Source organism: Dasypus novemcinctus, chromosome 6 (genome assembly GCF_030445035.2).
Source record: "Dasypus novemcinctus isolate mDasNov1 chromosome 6, mDasNov1.1.hap2, whole genome shotgun sequence".
NCBI lineage: Eukaryota > Metazoa > Chordata > Mammalia > Cingulata > Dasypodidae > Dasypus > Dasypus novemcinctus.
The window spans coordinates 32,881,658-32,901,190 of NC_080678.1; the positions used below are offsets into that span (position 1 = coordinate 32,881,658).

Genomic DNA, 19,533 nt, shown 5'->3' on the forward strand with positions numbered 1-19,533 from the left:
ACCATAAAAAGTGTTAAAGGAAAATAAAGGAAGATATACTTGAGATATATAATATCTCATTTATGTAAATTAAAAGAGCCTATGAAAATTTCTGAAGCACACATTTTCCAAGAACAAGCACAAAAATATGCATTAAGTGTGTTAGAGTGGGTATTTTGGGGGGCATGTAAAAGGGAGTGGATAATGAGTATTAAAGGGAACAATTAAATATGGAAAGGTCTTGAACAGATCTTATGCCTAAAATTGTGCAAAACTAATCATCTAACCTTGTCCCTACTTATAGTCTAACCCCTACCCCAAATTTAAAATATGAATAAGATTTTGATCAAATGTTCGAAGAGTTCACAGTCTATGGAAGACAGAATTTTTCACCCATTAAATATACGTATTTTAACAGCTTCCTGTATACCAAGAACTCTGCTACATGTTGGAAACTCAAAAGTGGAAAGAGGCAGTAGCAGGCATTTTTCCCATGTCCCCTATTTCCCTGCCAGCACCACCCAGATGGCCTCCCAGAATCAAGATCCAACCTCCACTACCCTAAAGGGGAAGTCTAGGAGAGGTCACAACCACCTAGGGCTCAGTGGGAAAGAGGCCAAAGTAAGAATTGATACCCTTGTGATGTCTAGAGATAAAGGAATTTCTACCTTCCCTGTATCAGGCAACTGTTTCAAATGGGCAGGGACCCTCCATAGAACAGCTGGAGTTCCCTATGGCTACCTTTACAATGAACCCACGGTGAAGTTCCTTATGCCTTGCTATGAGCCCAATGTGGATACCCAGTGTTACATCTGCCTGGGCATCCTGAAGGACAATTGGTCTGCCCTGAATGATGTCAGAACCGTCCTGCCCTCCATCCAGAGCCTGCTGGGAAAACCCAGTGTGTATAGCCCTTTGAGCACACAGGCTGTTGAGCTCTGGAAAAACCCCACAGCCTTTAAGAAGCACCTACGAGAACCCTACTCAAAGTAAGTTTTCAGCCAAGAACCCAAACCAAGAATGTCCAGCCTCTCTCCTTGTGCTGTCTTTTTATTTTGTTTTGCTTAGACAGAATGTCCTTTCCTTCTGTATAGACTTTGTGTCTTAGTTCTCGTGTCATCTTTGTTTTGTTTGTTTAATTTTTAATTTTTTAAATTTTATTTTTTGTCTTTATTTACTTTTTTAATATTATATTCAAAAAATATGAAGTCCCCATATACCCCCCCTCCTCACCCTACTCCTCCCCCCATAACAACAATCTCCTCCGTCATCATGAGACAGTCATTGCATTTGGTGAATACATCTCTGAGCACCGCTGCACCTCATGGTTAATGGTCCACATCACAGCCCACACTCTCCCACATTCCACCCAGTGGGCCATGGGAGGACATACAATGTCCGGTAACTGTCCCTGCAGCACTACCCAGGACAACTCCAAGTCCTGAAAATGCCCCATCTCATCTCTTCCTACCACTCCCTACTCCCAGCAGCCACCATGGCCACTTTCTCCACACCAATGCCACATTTTCTTCGATTACTAATCACAATTGTTCATGAATAGAATATCAATAAGTCCACTCTAATCCATACTCTATTCCTCCATCCTGTGGACCTTGGAATGGTTGTGTCCACTGCACATCTATATCAAGAGGGGGCTTAGATTCCACATGATACAACCCCAGTTTTGGTTCTTCTGAGGGCTACAGAGACGCACAGGTTCTATGGTCATGGCATATTTTGGAGTTTGTGTTTCTGTGTGATGGAGCTGGACTCAGATGTGATCTTTGTTCACAAGCCTCTCCTGTTACTTTTACCGGAACTGTAGTTGGTGCTGGGGTTTAATGTATACCCAGGGGACCTGAATCTCTGAACTGACCATGTGATAGCCAGGCCCTGAGCCTCAACAGACTTCAGCTCCTACACTCTGGTTTATTGGACTTACCCCACTCATCTAACATGGAGGTGAAGAAGGCCAACCACCACACCAGGGAGCCAAGAGTGCCTACAACTGAAAACAGGAGGATTGCATCCGGCATCCATGTGGAATTTAAACCCTCTCTTGATATAGAAGTGCAGTGGATACAACCGTTCCAAGGTTTTGTTTGTTTTTTAAAATAAGTCTCTGTTGAGCTCTTATGATGAAAGTATTAATTAAATAAATACATTTTTGTAAGTGGAAGAGCTTATGGGGAAAAGAAGCACATAACTGCAATAAAATGTGAAAAGTAATTTCATTAATTCATCACAATATTTATGGATGCTTAGAGGAGGGAGCCACCTGACTCAAACTGAGAAGGTCAAGGAAGGCTTCTTAGAGGTGCTATACCTGAGCATTGTTTTGAAGAATGATTAGGCATTAACCAAGATATAGAAAGTTTGAGATATGGAAGATCATTAGATTAAGTCTTATGATGTTCAATTTGGAGGAAAGACAGCACAATGAAACAGAAATATGGAATGGATACTTGTTGATGATCCTGAGCAGTGAAAATTGGATGGAGTACAAGAGTAAATGAAATGAGCAAAATAGAAGATGATAGATGGCTGGAGAAATTCAAGCCTAATTTGACTGCATTTAGATCTTTCATTTAAAACAGAAATTTTGCTAAAGAGATTTTTGACAAAAGAAGCCAAGATGATATTTTTAAATGTATTTTAAAATGTCAGAACACAAAATGACTAAAGTAGATAACATTTGAAATAAACAAAAAAGAAGATAATTTCCTGAAAGGATTTGATTCAGTAAGAACTAAAAACTTTTGTTTGCAGATCAAAGAGTTTAAAGATTTCTTGAGAATTTTTAATTTTTGAAATATGCACTCTTCATAAGAGTCACTTTCTTAGATTTGATTTAATTAGACTTAAGTGCATAAAAGGCAGAGAAAAAAATCCCTGAAATAAATTACCTTGTGTTTGAGGAGTAAGTTGTGATTTTGTATTATACATATACAAATTCTGTTTAAAATTTTTTAACCAATTTCCCTAAAATTAAATGGCTCCACTTGAGATCATTTAATGGGGAAATTTCAGAAATGAGTGGTATACAACTTGAATATATTTTTAATGGAAAAGTCTCTATGCTTTCCCAAAACAAAGGGAAAAAGTAGCAATGTACAAACATAATTTTAGAGCTCATCAGAATTGAATTCCAAAAAATGACAAGGCCCTCCTGGGAGAGATGGGACACACGAACTAAATGTCTTTGTAAGAGCATCAAAAGAAGATGTGGCAGCCTAAAGCCAGTAAAAAGAAAATGACTGCAATTTATTGTTATTCAAAAGGCCTATTGTGGTAGTCAGAATCCCAAAGATGTCCATGTCCTAATTTGCAGAACTTGTGAGTATATTAGATTCCATGGCAAAGGAGAATTATAGATGGGGATGGAATTAAGGTTGTTTATTATCTGACCTTAAAAATGGAGAAATTATCCTGGATTATTTGGGTAGGACCTAATGGATTCACACTTATTTGAGGATGCTAAACTCCTGTCTTTATAGATGGAGAAGGAACCACTAGCCAAGGAATTCAGGCAATCTCTGGAACCTGGAAAAGGCAAGGAAACAGATCATCCCTTAGAGCCTCCAGAAGAAAATTAACTCTGCCCACAATGTGATTTTAGCCATGTAAATCCATTTCAGACTTCTGATATCCAGAACTATAAGGAAATGAATTTGTGTGGTTTTAAGCCACCAAGATTATGGTAATTTGTTATAGCATCAATGGGAAACCAATGCACTTAGTGTGGTTTAGCATGTCAGTTTAGAATCTTGGGAATCTCATACCCAGGGTAAATCCACACCCATTTATCATTTCTTTTCCACAGACCTCCACAATATGTTCATGTGAAATATTGAGGACATGAAAGAGATCTGAAAGGCCATTCCTTGGTGGCATAGCTGGGTAGGACTTCTCAAGATTTGTGGATGGAGAAGTACCTGGGGAAACCTATTGTAGTCCATGACTAATATGAGTACAAGGTGGTAATGGGTTGCTGCTAGATTACAGACACAAAATATGGTCAAGCTCTAGACCGTCTCAAATATGAAACAAATGTCAATGAGTTCTGGCAAAATAAAGAAGTTTCCAGATTAAAAAGAAGAAAAAACAAGCTGAATCAATTTGTTACAAACAGATTTGAACTAGAAGATACATCAAAGGAAATGGAAGGAAAATGATAACAGAGATAAATCTGGAACTACATAAAAAATATAAAGAGCTATAAATAATAATAAATGATGATAAATATCAAAGAACATTTTCTTGATTTTCATCTGTGTAAAAGATAAATGAAGGTCCAAGGCAAAAATAATAGTACTGTATTGTGGAGTTTATATAATGTGTAAGAGTGAAATGTATGATGAAAAATAGCACAAAATTAGAAAGAAAAAGGAAAGATGCTGCTGTAAGGACTTATACTAGACATGAAGTAGTAAAATATTATTGGAAGTTAGACTATGATGAGTTAAAGATGTATGTTGTGGGCTCTCTCTGCCTAGAGAAGTATGTATCTCAGTATGTATGTCTGTGTTCCTTTTCCATTTTTCATCACTCTGTACTTTTCCCCCATTTCTCAATAAATTATTTTTACAAAAAAAAAAGTTGTATGTTGTAAGCCCAGAACAATTCATGAAACAATAAAAAATAGGTATGCAAAATAAATTAATACTGGAAATAAAATGGAATTTTAAAAAATAATCAGTCTAAGAAAAGGCAAAGAGAGGAAAATAGAAACAAAAACTAGACGACCCAAATAAGGAGTGGGGGGAACAAGATGGTAGATTTAAGACAATCAATAATGATAATTCATTAAACATAAAAGGCCTAAACATTTAAATGATATATTGGATGAAAAAAGAAGATGCAAGGATATATGGTGTATAAGAAACCCTATTAAAAGATATAAATGATGCTGTTGGATTCAATTTGCGAGTATTTTGTTGAGAACGTTTGCATCTATGTTCATTAGAGAGATTGGTCTGTAATTTTCTTTTAACGTATCTTTACCTGGCTTTGGTGTTAGGGTGATGTTGGCTTCATAAATTGTATTGGGTAGTTTTCCCTCCTTTTCAAATTTTTGGAAGTTTGAACAAGATTGGTAGTAATTCTTCTCAAAGTATTTGGTAGAATTCACCTGTGAAGCCTTATGGTTCTGGACTTTGTTGGAAGATTCTTGATGACTGATTCAGTCTCTGCTTGTGATTGATTTTTTGAGTTACTGTATGACTCTCCAATGTGGGCTGTTTATGCATTTCTAGGAATTTGTTCATTTCATCTAGGTTGTCCAATTTGTTGGCATACAGTTTCTTACAATATCTTCTTATGATCCTTTTTATTTCTGTGGGGTCAGTCATAATGTCCCCCCTTTCATTCTTAATTTTATTTATTTTCACCTTCTCTCTTTTTTCTTTGTTAATCTTGATTATCAATTTTATTGATTTTTTCAAAGAATCACCTATTGGTTTTGTTGATTTTTTCAAATTTTTTTTTTGTTCTCAATTTCATTGATTTGTGCTCTAATCTTCATTATTTCTTTCTTTCTGCTTGCTTTGGGTTTGATTTGCCTTTTTTTTTTTTCTAGTTTTGCCAGTTGTTCTGTTAGATCTTTGATTTTAGTTCCTTCTTCTTTTTTAATAGAGGCATTTAGGGCTATCATATATTCAACAATGGTCTAATATCCATGATATATAAAGAGATCTTACAGCTCAACAATAAAAAGACAAATGACCTGATTTAAAAATGTGCAAAAGACAAAAATGGGCATTTCTCTAAAGAAGAAATACAACTAGTGAAAAACCACATGAAAAATGTTCAACATCGTTGGCTATTAGGGGAACAGAAATCAAAGCTACAATAAGCAATCATGTCACACCTACTGGAATGGCCACTGTTAAAAAAACAGGAAACGACAAGTGTTGGAGAGAATGTAGAGAGATAGGAATGCTTATTCGCTGCTGATGGGAATGTAGAATGGTACAGCCACTGTAGAGGACTGTTTGGTGCTTCCTAAGGAGGTTAAATACAGATGGACCATGAGACCCAGCAATACCAATACTAGGTATAAACTCAGAACTGAGAGCAGTGACATGAACAGAGATCTGCACACTGATGTTCACAGTGATATTACTCACAATTGTCAAAAGATGGAAACAACGTAGGTATGTATCAGCTGATGAACAGATAAACTGTGGTATATACACATGATGGAATATTCAGCTGTAAGAATAAATGAAGTCATTAGGCATATGACAATGTGGATGAACCTGTCATATGCTTAATGAGTGAAGCAAATCAGGCACAAAAGGACAAATATAGTATGATTTCAATATTATGAACTAAATATAGTGAGCAAATTCATGGACTTAACAGCTTGAATATACGTCACCAGAGAAAAGAATGTGGTTAGAGAAAGGAAAGTTGAGATTTGTTTTTGCAGAATTGGTAGAAAGTTGTTTGTAAAGTTTAGAAATGAATAGAAATAGTGAAGGCACACCAAAAGATTTATAATTAGCAGCACTAAAATATGGGTATGACAGTGGTTTGTTTTTGTTGTTTTTCTTTTGTCTTTTTTAGTAATGAAAATGCTCTAATACTGATTAATTGGTGAATGCACAACTAAGTGATTATACAAAATGTCATTGATTGTACACTTTAAATAAATTATATAGTTTATAACAAAAAGAAATTGGGTAGGTTAGGGGAAAAATACACCAAATGTAAGATATGTACTAATGTTACTCATAACAGTTTAATGATGCTCTTTCATGATTTGTTCCAAATGTTTCATAACAGGTATTTGTTCTGGAGTGATATATGGGAGCCCTGGATGATGTTATGCATGCTTGTTTTGTAAGTTCACAACAATTACTATACACTTCTTATTTATGTATGTTCATGTATGAATGATATATTTCTTTTTTTTTTAGATTTTTTTTTTAATTTTTATTTATTTAATTTCCCTCCCCTCCCCCAGTTGTCTGTTTTCTGTGTCTTTTTGCTGCGTCTTGTTTCTTTGTCCACTTCTGTTGTCGTCAGCGGCACGGGAAGTGTGGGCAGCGCCATTCCTCGGCAGGCTGCTCCCTCCTTGGAGCTGGGCAGCTCTCCTTATGGCTGCACTCCTTGCGCGTGGGGCTCCCCTACGCGGGGGACACCCCTGTGTGGCACGGCACTCCTTGTGCGCATCAGCACTGCGCATGGGCCAGCTCCGCACGGGTCAAGGAGGCCCGGGGCTTGAACCGCCGGCCTCCCATGTGGTAGACGGACGCCCTAACCACTGGGCCAAAGTCCGTTTCCCATATAGTTCAATAAATTGTTTTTAAAATGAAAAATATTTTAAAAGGTATATTATACAAACAGTAAGCAAAGGAAAATAGAAGTGACTATATATAGATCAAAATGGATTTCAAGATTGTCAATATTACCAGAGATAGAGACATTACATAATGATAAAGTGGTTAATTAATAAAAAAGACCTAATGCAAATGACATATTTCCAAATAAGAGAGTTTTATAATATATAACACAAAACAAAAAAAACTACAAGGAAAAATAGACAAATCCATAATTACAAGTGGATATTTCAACAGTTTTTTAGAGTAATTGATAGAAAAAGAAGTAAAAAAAATTAGTAAGGATATAGAATATTTATACAACCCTATCGACCAACTTGACCTAATTGACACAAATAGAACACTAAATCATCAGCAACAGAATGTGCATTATTTTTAAGTGCACATGAAACATTCACCAAGACAGGACATATTCTCAGTCATAAATCAGATCTCAACAAATGGAAAAGGATTAAAAGTCTTAGAAAATTGGTTCTATGAAAACAACTGATATAAACTAAGAATAAGAAAAAAGATACCTGAGAAATCATAAAATGTTTGGAAATTTAACAACACATTATTAAATAACTATGTGTTAAAGAAGAAATCATGATGGAAATTAGGGAATCTTTTAGGCTGAAAAATTTAAAAACAAAACTTATTAAAATTTGTGGGATGCAACTAAAGCAGTGTTTAGCTGTATGTATCATATTACATGCTTACATTTGAAAAGAAGAAAAGTCTCAATTAATGGCAAAATTTTCCTTGCTAGGAAACTAATATTAGAAGAGCAGATTAAACACAAATTAATTAGAATGAAATAAATATTACAGATAGTAATAATAATAAATTTAATAGAAAACGGAAGAGCAATGGAGAAAATGGGTGGAACCAAAGGCTGGTTCTTTAGAAAAATCAGTAAAAGTGATCATGTTCTAGACAGAATGATCAAGGATAAAAGAGAGAAGAAACAATTTTCTACTATCAAGAATGAAAGAGGGTACAACCTTATATAAACTACTGGAAAGAAAATAATAATAAGAAAAATATATAAAATACTTTGCCAATAAATTAACATAGAAAAATTTGATGAAATCCTTGAAATAAACAAACTAAAAAAGCTAACTCAAGAAGAAATAAATAACATGAGTAGTCCTATATCTTTTGAAAAAATAGAATTTGTAGTGAGAAATCATCCTATAAAGAAAACTCCAGTCACAGATGACTTCATAGAAGTGTCAAACATTTAAAAAAGGAAATAATAACAATTTGTCATGAGCCATTCCACAAAATTAAAAAACAGGAAAAACATCCAAACTCATTTTTATGGAGCCAGCATTATTGTGAGAGAAAAATCAGGTAATAATATCACAATACAAAAAATACAAAACAATATCCCTCATGAACATATATATATCTAAAATATCTGAAAAACCTTTAGCAAATTGATTTCATCAATATATAAAAGAATGTTATATCATGACTAAGTGGAATTTATTCCAGGAATGTAAGATTGTTTTACCATTGAAATTCATCAATGCAATTTTACTTAAGGACAGATTAAAGTAGAAAAGACACATAATCATTTCAATAGATGTCAGAAAAGTATATGACAAAATTTAATATGTATGCATAATACAAAAATACAAAAGAAGATGCATAGGCGGAATTGTTGGAAGATGGCATTTGACTAGGTAGGCAGGGCTCATGTCTATCAAAAAAACAATGGAGAAAAAGCCAAAAGCAGTCTGAATGACCTGTTTGGGGATCAGAAAAACAGGACAGTGCATCACAACTCCTAGGAGGGTGAAGGATGAGAGATGAAGAACCCAAGTACCAAACATGAGTTACCAAACCCCTGTGGTAGCTGGGAAGGGCTCCCTTTCCCCACACCCAAGTTAAGCTGGGGTAAAACCCCTGGCTCATTGGAGCTGACAGAGACATTGTGCTCCCTGTTAGTTCTTAAAAGAGAACAGGGAGGGGAAGTTGGGGAGCTTTTCTTTGTGAATTATGCCAGCAGAGCCTGTTTGAATCTTGAGTTTAGCCAGAATAAATCACAAAAAACAGAGATTGAAACACCTCCATGGAAAGGTGGACTGATAAACACTGTCTGCTGGCTGGTCTGGGTATTGCACGGACAAAAACTGCTGTACCCTAACTCCTGGGAGAAAATCTGTGCCCCATTAGTGAGTCCCTGGTCCAACTTAGGCTGGGCAATTTTAAAGACTTAAAATAAGTTGAAATAAATATCAAAGAGGAGCTGATTTTTAAAAAAACAATAGGTAAGAGAGACAAATTGGCTATCAGAGTAAATTCACCAATATATTCAGATGCCTAAACAGCAGCAAAAAATTACAAGCCATACTAGGAAACAGGAAGAGATGGTTCAACCAAAGGAACAAACCAAATAACCTGAAGAGATACAGGATTTAAGGAAATTAATCGATGATAATCACACAAATCTCCTAAATCAATTCCAAGAATAGAAGGAAAATAAGAGTAAAGAGATAAAAGATATTAAGAAACACTGAGTGAGCATAAAGAACAATTTGAAAGTCTGCAAAGAAAAGTAACATATCTTATGGGAATGAAAGACATGATGGATGAGATTTTAAAAATACATTAGGGGCATACAAGAGAAGATTTTAATTGCTTGAAGACAGAATTAGTGATTTCAAAGACAGAATATCTGAATTGGAAAATACAGAAGAGAAAAAGAAAATACTGGAAAAAATGGAACAGTTTCTCAGGGAATTGAATTTAACATTCAACACACAAACCACATGTTATTGGTGTCCCAGAGAAGGGACATAAAAAATATTTGAGGAAATAATGACCAAAAACTTCCCAACCCTTAGGAAAGACATAAATATCAATACCCAAGAAGGACAATGTATCCCAAAGAGAATAAATCCTAAGAGACCTACTCTGAGTCAGCTATTATTCAGAATGACAAATATGAGAGGTAAAGAGAGGATTTTGAAAGCAGCAAGAGAAAGCAAAGCATCGCATACAAGGGAATCTCGAAAAGATTAAGTGCTGAATCTCATCAGAAATCATGGAGGAGGGGGAAAAAAGTGTATGGTGTAGGGTAGTGAAAGAGAAAACTGTGAGCCAAGAAATTTTTTTTTTTAGGTCCCAAGATTGGTGATTGACCTCTGGACCTTGTATGTGGGAAGACAGCACTCAACAACTGAGACACATCAGTAGCCTTGAGCTAGTTTTTTCATTTGTTTTCTTGTTGTTTGTTTGTTTTTAGGAGGCACCAGGGACCAAACTGAGGACCTCCCCTGTGGAAAGCAGTTGCTCAACCACTTGAGCCACATCCACTCTCCCCAAGAATTGTGTATCAAACAAAACTGTCCTTCAAAAATGAGGATGAGTTCAAGTCTTAACAGACAAAGAAAACTGATAGACTATGTTACCAAAAGACAAGAATTACAAGAGATACTAAAGGGAGTGCTGCAGCCTGAAAGGAAAAATCAAGGACAAGAGACATGGAGAAGAACATAGAAATGAAGATTATTAGGAAGGGTAAATTAAAAGGCTAAAAAGACAAACAATAGTAGGATATGACAACAGAAAGCCAAAAGACAAATAGGATTAAGTAAATAATGTCTTTGCTGAATTCTCTTGCAGTTTCTTCTTTGATGCACTGATTACTTAAGAGTATGTTGTTTAATCTCTGCATTTATGAATTTTCCCTTTTTCCATCCTGTATTGATTGTAATATTGAATGCTAATGGATTGAACACCTAAATCAAAAGACATAGACTGATAAAATGGATTTTAAGAAATATGAACCATCTACATGTTGTCTACAAGACTCACCTCATGTGTGAGGACACTACCAGGTTAAAAATGAGAGGTTGGAAAAAGATATTCCATGAAAATAGTAACCAAAAACTAAGTTGAAGTAGCAATACTATTATTGGACAAAATAGATTCTAAATGCAAAACCGTTATAAGGGATGAAGAAGATCATTATATATTAGTAAAAGGGGCAATTCACCAGGAAGAAATGACTATACTAAATATTTATGCACCTGACCTGAGTACCCCAAGATACATGAGGCACACATGGGCAAAGCTGAGGGGAGAAATAGATGCCCCTACAATAATGGTTGGAGACTTCATACAGCACCCTCAGTACTGGGTAGAACATCTGGACATAGGATAAATTTTTTTAAAAAGAGAGCTTGAATAATATGATAAAAAAAAAAAAAACTAGAACTAACAGACATCTATTGAGCATTGCACCCCAAAGTAGCAGGATATACATCCTTTTCAAGTGTTCACGGATCCTTCTCCAACATAGAACATATGCGGGGTCACAAGAAAAGTCTCAGTAAATTTTAAAAGATAGAAATTATACAAAACACTTTTTCTGAGAATAATGGTATGAAGCTGGAAATCAGTAATGGATGGAAAAAAGGGAAAACTCATAAATATATGGAGATTAAACAACACATTCTTAAATAATCAGGGGATCAAAGAAGAAATTGCAAGAGAATTCGGCAAATATCTTAATTTGTATAAAATCAGAACACAGACATATCAAACTTATGGGACACCACAAAGGCAATGATGAAAGGGAAATTTATAGATGTCAATGCTTACCTTTAAAAAAAAACCACAAAAAAGAATCCCAGAAAGAATTAAAATTGAAGATCTAACTTGACACCTGGAGGAACTAAAAAAAACAGCAAACTAATCCCAAACCAAGCTGAAGGAAAGAAATAGCAAAAATCAGAGCAGAAATAAATGAAATCAAGAACAACAATACAAAAACCCCAATAGAATCAACAAAACTAAAAGTGGGTACCTTGAGAAGATTAACAAAATTGACAAACACTTAGCTAGACTGACAAAAAAATAAGATACAAGTAAATGAAATCAGAAATGAGAGGGGTTAACTACCACCCCACAGAAATAAGAGCAATCATAAGAGGATACTATGAACAACTGTATGCCAAAAAAACTAGACAATGTAGACAAGATGGACAAATTCCTAGAAAAACACAAAAGACCTACCCTGACCCTAGAAGAAATAGGAGACCTCAATAAACCAATCACAAATGAAGAGACTGAAAAGTCATCAAAAACATCCCAAGATGAAAAGTCTGTATTTAGAAAACTATAAAACATTTCAGCTAAAAGAATCAGATGGCTTCACAAGTAAATTCTATCAATTATTTAAAAACAATCAAATACCAATTTTACTCCAATTCTTTCTAAAAAAAAAAAAATAGAGAAGGAATGCTACCAAACTCATTCTATGAAGCCAACATCAACCTAATACCAAAATCAAATAGAGATACTATGAAAAAAGAAAGTTACAGAACAATATCTCTAATTAATATAGATGCAAAAATCCTCAAAAAAAAATACTTGCAAAAAATCCAAAAACACATAAAAAGAATTATACACCATGATCAAGTGGGTTTTATCCCAGGTATGCAAGGGAGGTTCAACACAAGAAAATCAATTAGTGTAATAAACCACATTGATGAATTGAAGCAGAAAAATCACATGATCCTCTGTGCAGAAAAGGCATTTGACAAAATACAACACCCTTTCTTGATAAAAAAAAAATAACTCCAAAAGATAGGAATAAGCGCAAGTAGGCTAAATAAAGAAATAAAAGGGCTCAAACAGGAAAAAAAGAAGTAAAACTTTCACTACTCACCGATATGATCCTATACCTAGAAAATCCCAAAAATTCCACAATAAAGTTACTAGAATTAATAGATGAGTTCAGTAAAGTGGCAGGATATAAGATTAATACGCAAAAATCAATAGTGTTTCTAACACTACTGATATGCAATCTGAGCAGGAAATCAGAAAAAAAATTTGCATTTATAATAGTGACTTAAAAAATCAAATATTTAAGAAGAAACTTAACCAAGGACATAAAGGACCTATATTCAGAAAACTACAAAAACATTGCTAAAAGAAACCAAAGAAGATGAATAAATGGAAGGACATTCCGTGTTCATGGACTGGAAGATTAAATATCATTAAGATGGCAGTTCTACCCAAACTGATTTACAGATCCAACTCAGTCCCAATAAAAATCCCAACAGCCTTTTTTGCAAATAATCAAATTTATTTGGAAGGGTAAAGGGCCCCAATTAGCCACAAACATTTTAAAAAGGAAGAACAAATTTGGTGGACTCTCACTTCCTGACTTTAAAGCATATAACTTAGCTACCGTGGTGGTAAAAACAGTATGGTACTGGCATTATGACAGAAAGATTGACCAAGGGAACTGAATCAAGAACTCAGAAATAGACATTCACATTTACAGTCATATAATTTTTGACAAGTCTGATCTACCCTTCCAGCTGGGCCCGAACAGTTTATTCAACAAAAGGTGCTGGGAGAATTGGATAGCCATATCCAAAAGAAAGAAGATCCTCATCTCACAACTTGTACAAAAATTAACTCAAAATGAGCCAAGAATCTTAAAACTCCTAGAAGAAAATGTAGGAAAACTTCTTCAAGATCTTGTGGTAGGCAATATTTTCCTAAACCTTACACCCAAAGCACTAGCAAGAAAAGAAAAAATAGATAAATGGGCCTCCTCAAAATTAAACACTTTTTCACCTCAAAGGGCTTTGTCAAAAGGGTGAATAGGCAGCCAACTTACTTGAAGTAATATTTGACAATCTCATATCTGATAAGGGTTTAATACCCACAATATAGAAAGAGATTACACAACTCAACAATAAAAAGACATACTACCTGATTGAGAAATGGGCAAAAGACTTGAAAAGACAATTTTCCCGAAGAAGAAATACAAATGGCAAAGAAACACATGAAAAATTGTTCAACATTACTAGCAATTAGGGACATGCAAATCAAAACTACAATAAAATATTATCTCACACCTTTTGGACTGGCCACTATTAAAAATTCAGAAAACTGTAAATGTTCAAGAAGATGCGGAGAGATAGAAATGCTTATTAACTGTTGGTGGGAATGTAGAATGGTACAACCACTTAGGAGGACTATTTGGCAATTCCTAAAGAACTTTAATAAATATTTGCCACATGACCCAGCAATACCACTACTAGGTATATACCCAGAAGAACTGAGAGCAATGACACGAACAGACATCTGCACATCAGTATTCATAGTGGTGTTAGTCACAATTGCTAAAAGTTGGAGACAGCCCAGGTATCCATCAACAAATGAGTGGATAAGCAAACTGTGGTATATTCACTCAATGGAACATTATACAGCTGTAAGTAGAAATGCAGTCAAAAACTATATGACAACATGGATGAACCTGGAGGACATTATGTTGAGTGAAACAATCCAGGCACAAAAGGACTAATATGGTATGATTGCACCCCTATGAACTAAATATATTGTGTAATCTCATGGAATTAATAACTCGAATAGGTCACCAGAAAATAAAATGATATTAGAGAATTGAAAACTGAAGCCTGACTTGCACAGAAATGGTAAAAAAAAGCACATATGTTAACCTTTGGAAATGAATAGAAACAGAGAAAGCCCAACATAATGTTTGTAACTAGCAGTACTATTATAAGGGTTTGAAAGTGATTTAAGGGGAAAGTCTAAGGTCATGTATATTACTAAAAGGAAAGCTAAAAATGTAACATTGAACTGTATAGCATAGTAAAACTGCATGTGAAATATGTGAATGAGTAAAATTGCTTATATAAGACCGTTTTCTTTGAAGCTGAACAAATGTATATTTGTTAATATCAGACAAAACAGTATGCTAAGTGAAAGAAGTCAAACACAAAGTATTACATATTGTATGATTCCATTTATATAAAATGTAACTATAAATCAATTTATAAGGATGAAATTAGAGGTTATGTAGGGCTAGGAAAGGACTGTTAAGGGGTGTGGGCTTTTCCTTTTTAAAATAATGATATTATGCTAAATTTTTTTGTGGTGATGAGTGATTATACTATAAGCCATTGATTATACACTTTGGATAGATTTCTGGTATGTGGATATATCTCAATAAAACTTCTAAATAAATAAATATGCAAGAATAACCAAAAATAGCAGCTGTGTATACAGGGGAAGCATAGAGAGATTGAGAGGTTAAGAATTTTCTTGTTTGTTTTTCTGTTGTTTATTTATTATTACTATTATTATTGAAAATATGAACATGTAGTAATAGTGACTGAAGTGATGAGTGCACAACTATGTGATTATAACTAATACCATTGACTGTATACTTTGGATGAAATGTATGCTTTTATTAATATCAATAAAATTGATTTGTTTTAAAAAATTAAAACATAGCGATAAAATATATGTATAGGCAAGTTAGAAAATAAACTTTAAAATTGTCTGAATCATAAAAGAAATAAATAAAGAAATTGAAATTAAGAAAATATCACCTATAACAGTATCCCAAAGTATGAAATATTTAGGGATAAGTTCAGCAATAAATGTGCAAAACCTATTCACTGGAAAGTATAAAATAATGCTGAGAGATATTAAAGTCTAAATGAATGGAGAGCTGCAGTATTCACGGATCAGGAGAGTCAATGTTGTTAAAATGTCAGTTTTGTCAAAATTGGTCTATAGATTCAAACCAATCCCAGTCAAGATCCCAGCTGGTTTTTTGAAAAATCAATAAACTCTGCTTCTAAATTGTATATGAAAGTGCAAAACACATGGAATGGCCAAGCCAATTTTGAGAAAGAACATATCTGGAGGATTTGAATACCTGATTTCAAAACTTAATATGAAGTTACAGTAATCAAGACAATGAAGAAGTTAAGTAAGGATAGAGCAATAGGTCATTGAAATAGAGAGTTCAGAAAAAAATCCATGCATATACGGTCAACTGAATTTCAAAAGGATCCAAAAAAAGGCAAAGAATAATCCTTTCAATAAGCAATGCTGACATATATGCAAACGTGCTAACAAATAAACCTTAACCCTTCCATTAAATAATACTTAGAAAATAATTCCAAATGCATCATAGCCTAAATATAATGGTTAAAACTAAAATAAGTCTAGAAGAAAACATAAGTGAAAATCCTTGTGACCTAGGCTTTGGCAAAGACTTCTTACATAGGACTCAGAGTGCAGACCATAAGGGAAATGAAACGATAAACTGGCCTTACAAAAATTAAATTCTGGGGGAAGGGGATGTGGCTTAAGTGATTGGGCTCCCACCTACCGTAATATGGATGGTCCCAATTTTGATTCCCAGGGCCTCCTGGTGAAAGTGAGCTAGCCCGTGTGGCACAGAGAGCTGACACAACAAGATGACACAACAAAAAGGAACACAGAGGATAGACAGTGAGAGACACAACAAACCAGGGAGCTAAAGTGGCTCAAGCAATTGAGTGCCTCTCTCCCATGTCAGAAGGTCCCAGGATTGGTTCCTGGTGCCTCATAAAGAGAAGGGGAGAAGAGAAGACAAGCAGACACAGAAGAACATTCAGTGAATGGACACAGAGAGCAGACAGCGAGCGCAAGCAGTGGAGGGCGGGGGAGATGAATAAATAAAACTTAAAAATAAAAATTAAATTCTGCTCTTCAAAAGACAATGCTAAAATATGAAAATACAAGCTACAGAGTGGAGGGTAAAATACTTAAAAAAATACACGTATGTAATATATAAAGAACTCTTAAAACTCAATAAGAAGACAAGCATTCAAATAGAAATAGGCAAAAGATTTGAACGGATACTTAAGATATGGAGAAAACAAATGAGCATATGAAAGGGATCTAAACTACTTAATTGCCAGAGAAATCCAAATTAAAACCAAATTTAGGTTTTACTTTACTATCACTAAAAGGCTAAGATTAAAAAGATTGACAATGCCAAGTGTTGGAAAAGCTGTGGAGCAACTGGAACCCTCATATATTGCCAAAGTTTTTAGAAAAATGGCAGTCCCATTTTGCATTCACATTGGCAATTTCTTATAAAGATAAACACAAACTTACCTTCTTATTCAACAATTCCACTCATATATTTACTTAAGAAAAATGAAAACATATTTCCATGCAAAAACATGTATATAACTATCCATAGCAGCTGTCTTAATAATAAGCAGAAAAATGGAAATAACCCAGAAATCTATTAACTGATGAACAAAATGTAGAATGTCCATACAATGGAATACTACTTGGGAATTTTCAAAAATCTAGTGTATACATATAAAGGGTGAATTTTATCTTATATAAATTATATAATAAAACAAAGAAAAATGCATTGGCTGTGCTGCATCTTATGTATTTTTAAAGCAGATTATTTTATTTGCTTTGTTTTAAAAAACTGGAGAGATTCCAGATTAGATAAAGAAAATTAGTTCAATTAACAGCTATTAATTAAACAACAGCCTGTGCCAGTCACTTTGCTGGCATAGTGGACACAGAAGTTTCTGAAATATGTTCCCTGATTTCTGAAAAACATTAACACATATGGTAGCATAAGGTTGATAAACAATTCAGTAAGCAAGAAGTCACTCACACGTGAAGTGATGAAGAAAGGGTGTAAGTGAAAGATGAAAGATTTTAAACAGAGAATGGCAAAGCATGGCAGCCAATGGAACTAATGTGAGCAAAGGCACTTAAGTAAAAAAGAAGTTATTTTCTAGGAATAGCGAAACTCTCAGATTTCTGGAATGAGGCTTTCTTTGTGGAAACTGGAAATATAAAGCAGAACTGTTTTTAATAAGTCCACACTCTAGAAAGCTAAGGCATTTTGGAGTTTTCTCTAGACAGTAGAAAGTTATCATCATCATCAGCCCAGGGGAGAGAGGAAACACAAAGACCTCTGGAAAACAAGTTTCAAATTGAAGTGGTAACTGTAGAAATGGGATATAAATAAAAGGAAACAAAAATCAATAGGCTATCAAGAGGGAAGAGGGAACTGGAACTCTGGCATTCTGGAAGTCAGAAAGACCAGAAGAAAGTATTGCCTAGAAGACTCTCAGCTTCTTATCTATTTACTTGTACTTAAAATCGAGACTTTGAATTTAAAGCATCAAGGAAATTCAACATTGAGCAGGATGTATTGTTCTTTCAAAAATTCCATAGTAATAATAACAACAATATAAATTTGATGTACAAATGTACTTTGTACATTTTCCTGTTTGTAGGTATTTATTTTGCTCAAACGACTCATAAACAAACACACTTAAATCTCACTTATCTATGAAGCAGTCAGGGTAGAAATTACTTCCCATGTTTTATAGGTGAGGAAAACGAGGCAGAGAGAAATTCAGTGCAAAAGTGGCTTATCTCTAAGTCCAGAGATTGGACTCAGAATAAAGGCAACGAATCCTAGGAGGAGGCAGGGCTGCCTGAGGATGAGCACAGGACTTTTGGCAGCCATGTGTCATCCCTTCAATTAGTCCATAAAACAGAAGACAAGTCAATAAAAGTGGGTAATGACTTCCTACTTTGTCATTAGGCTTAAATTACAGAGGCACTTCTCATCAGTTTCCAGGAAAGTGAAAGATTGGGAAGAATAAAAGTTGGATAAAGGTGTGAGTGTTTTCTTTTTTTTCCTTCCTTCTGAAGTGCAGGTTATGTGGAATCACTCTGCATGAATCACTGACCCCTCGATTGCTGTGCTCTGAAGCTATTCATCTCTCTGCTCAGAAACCCACTCCAAATGAAGCCTCTTAAGGCCAATGGTCCTCAGAAAACAATCAGGCCCCATCTATGGAACCCCAGAATGAATGTCAGTTTACTCAACACTCGGGTTATATTTTAGAGTTTCTCAGACTCTGACTGGACAGGGAGACTGATAGAACTTTAAGACTGCATATGCCTCTGTTTAAGTTCAACGCTGGAAAACAGAATTCTGAAGACCTGGATATAGTAAATGAGACTTGCCCATAAATTATCTTTTAAGCAAGTATCTAATCATTCTGTGACTCAGGTTCTCAGCTGTCAACTGAGAATAAAAGTCATTAATTCCTGAATTTATTCACTGATTTATTTAATGGGCTGAAGACCTTACTATATGCCAAGGGTTGAATTTAATTCTGAGCTTACAGGATGAAATAACACAGACTAGCAGAAGAAAACTAATCTTCAGCAAATAACTACAAAAATTATATTTAATATCAATAAAATCTCAAAGTTTTAGTGAGGCTCTTCAGAGTGAAGGGAACTTCTAAATATAAGTCACAATAAAATACAAGCAATTTTAAGGTGAGGGAGTACTAACTTTTATTAAGCACCTACTGTCTACTAGGCAGTGGGG

The 19,533-nt window shown here is 34.7% G+C and overlaps 1 protein-coding gene across 1 annotated transcript; it reads left to right on the forward strand.

Moving 5' to 3' along the window:
* Positions 1 to 504: 504 nt before the first annotated feature.
* LOC111758903 (ubiquitin-conjugating enzyme E2 C-like) lies at positions 505 to 972 on the forward strand. Its single transcript, XM_058299485.1, has one exon. It carries the CDS (start codon positions 505 to 507, stop codon positions 970 to 972), a length of 468 nt encoding a protein of 155 aa, XP_058155468.1.
* The last annotated feature ends 18,561 nt before the right edge of the window (positions 973 to 19,533 follow it).

What these genes read in the sequence shown, in the direction of transcription:
- LOC111758903 (XM_058299485.1), top strand. Translation starts at nt 505, where the DNA reads ATGGCCTCCCAGAATCAAGATCCAACCTCCACTACCCTAAAGGGGAAG.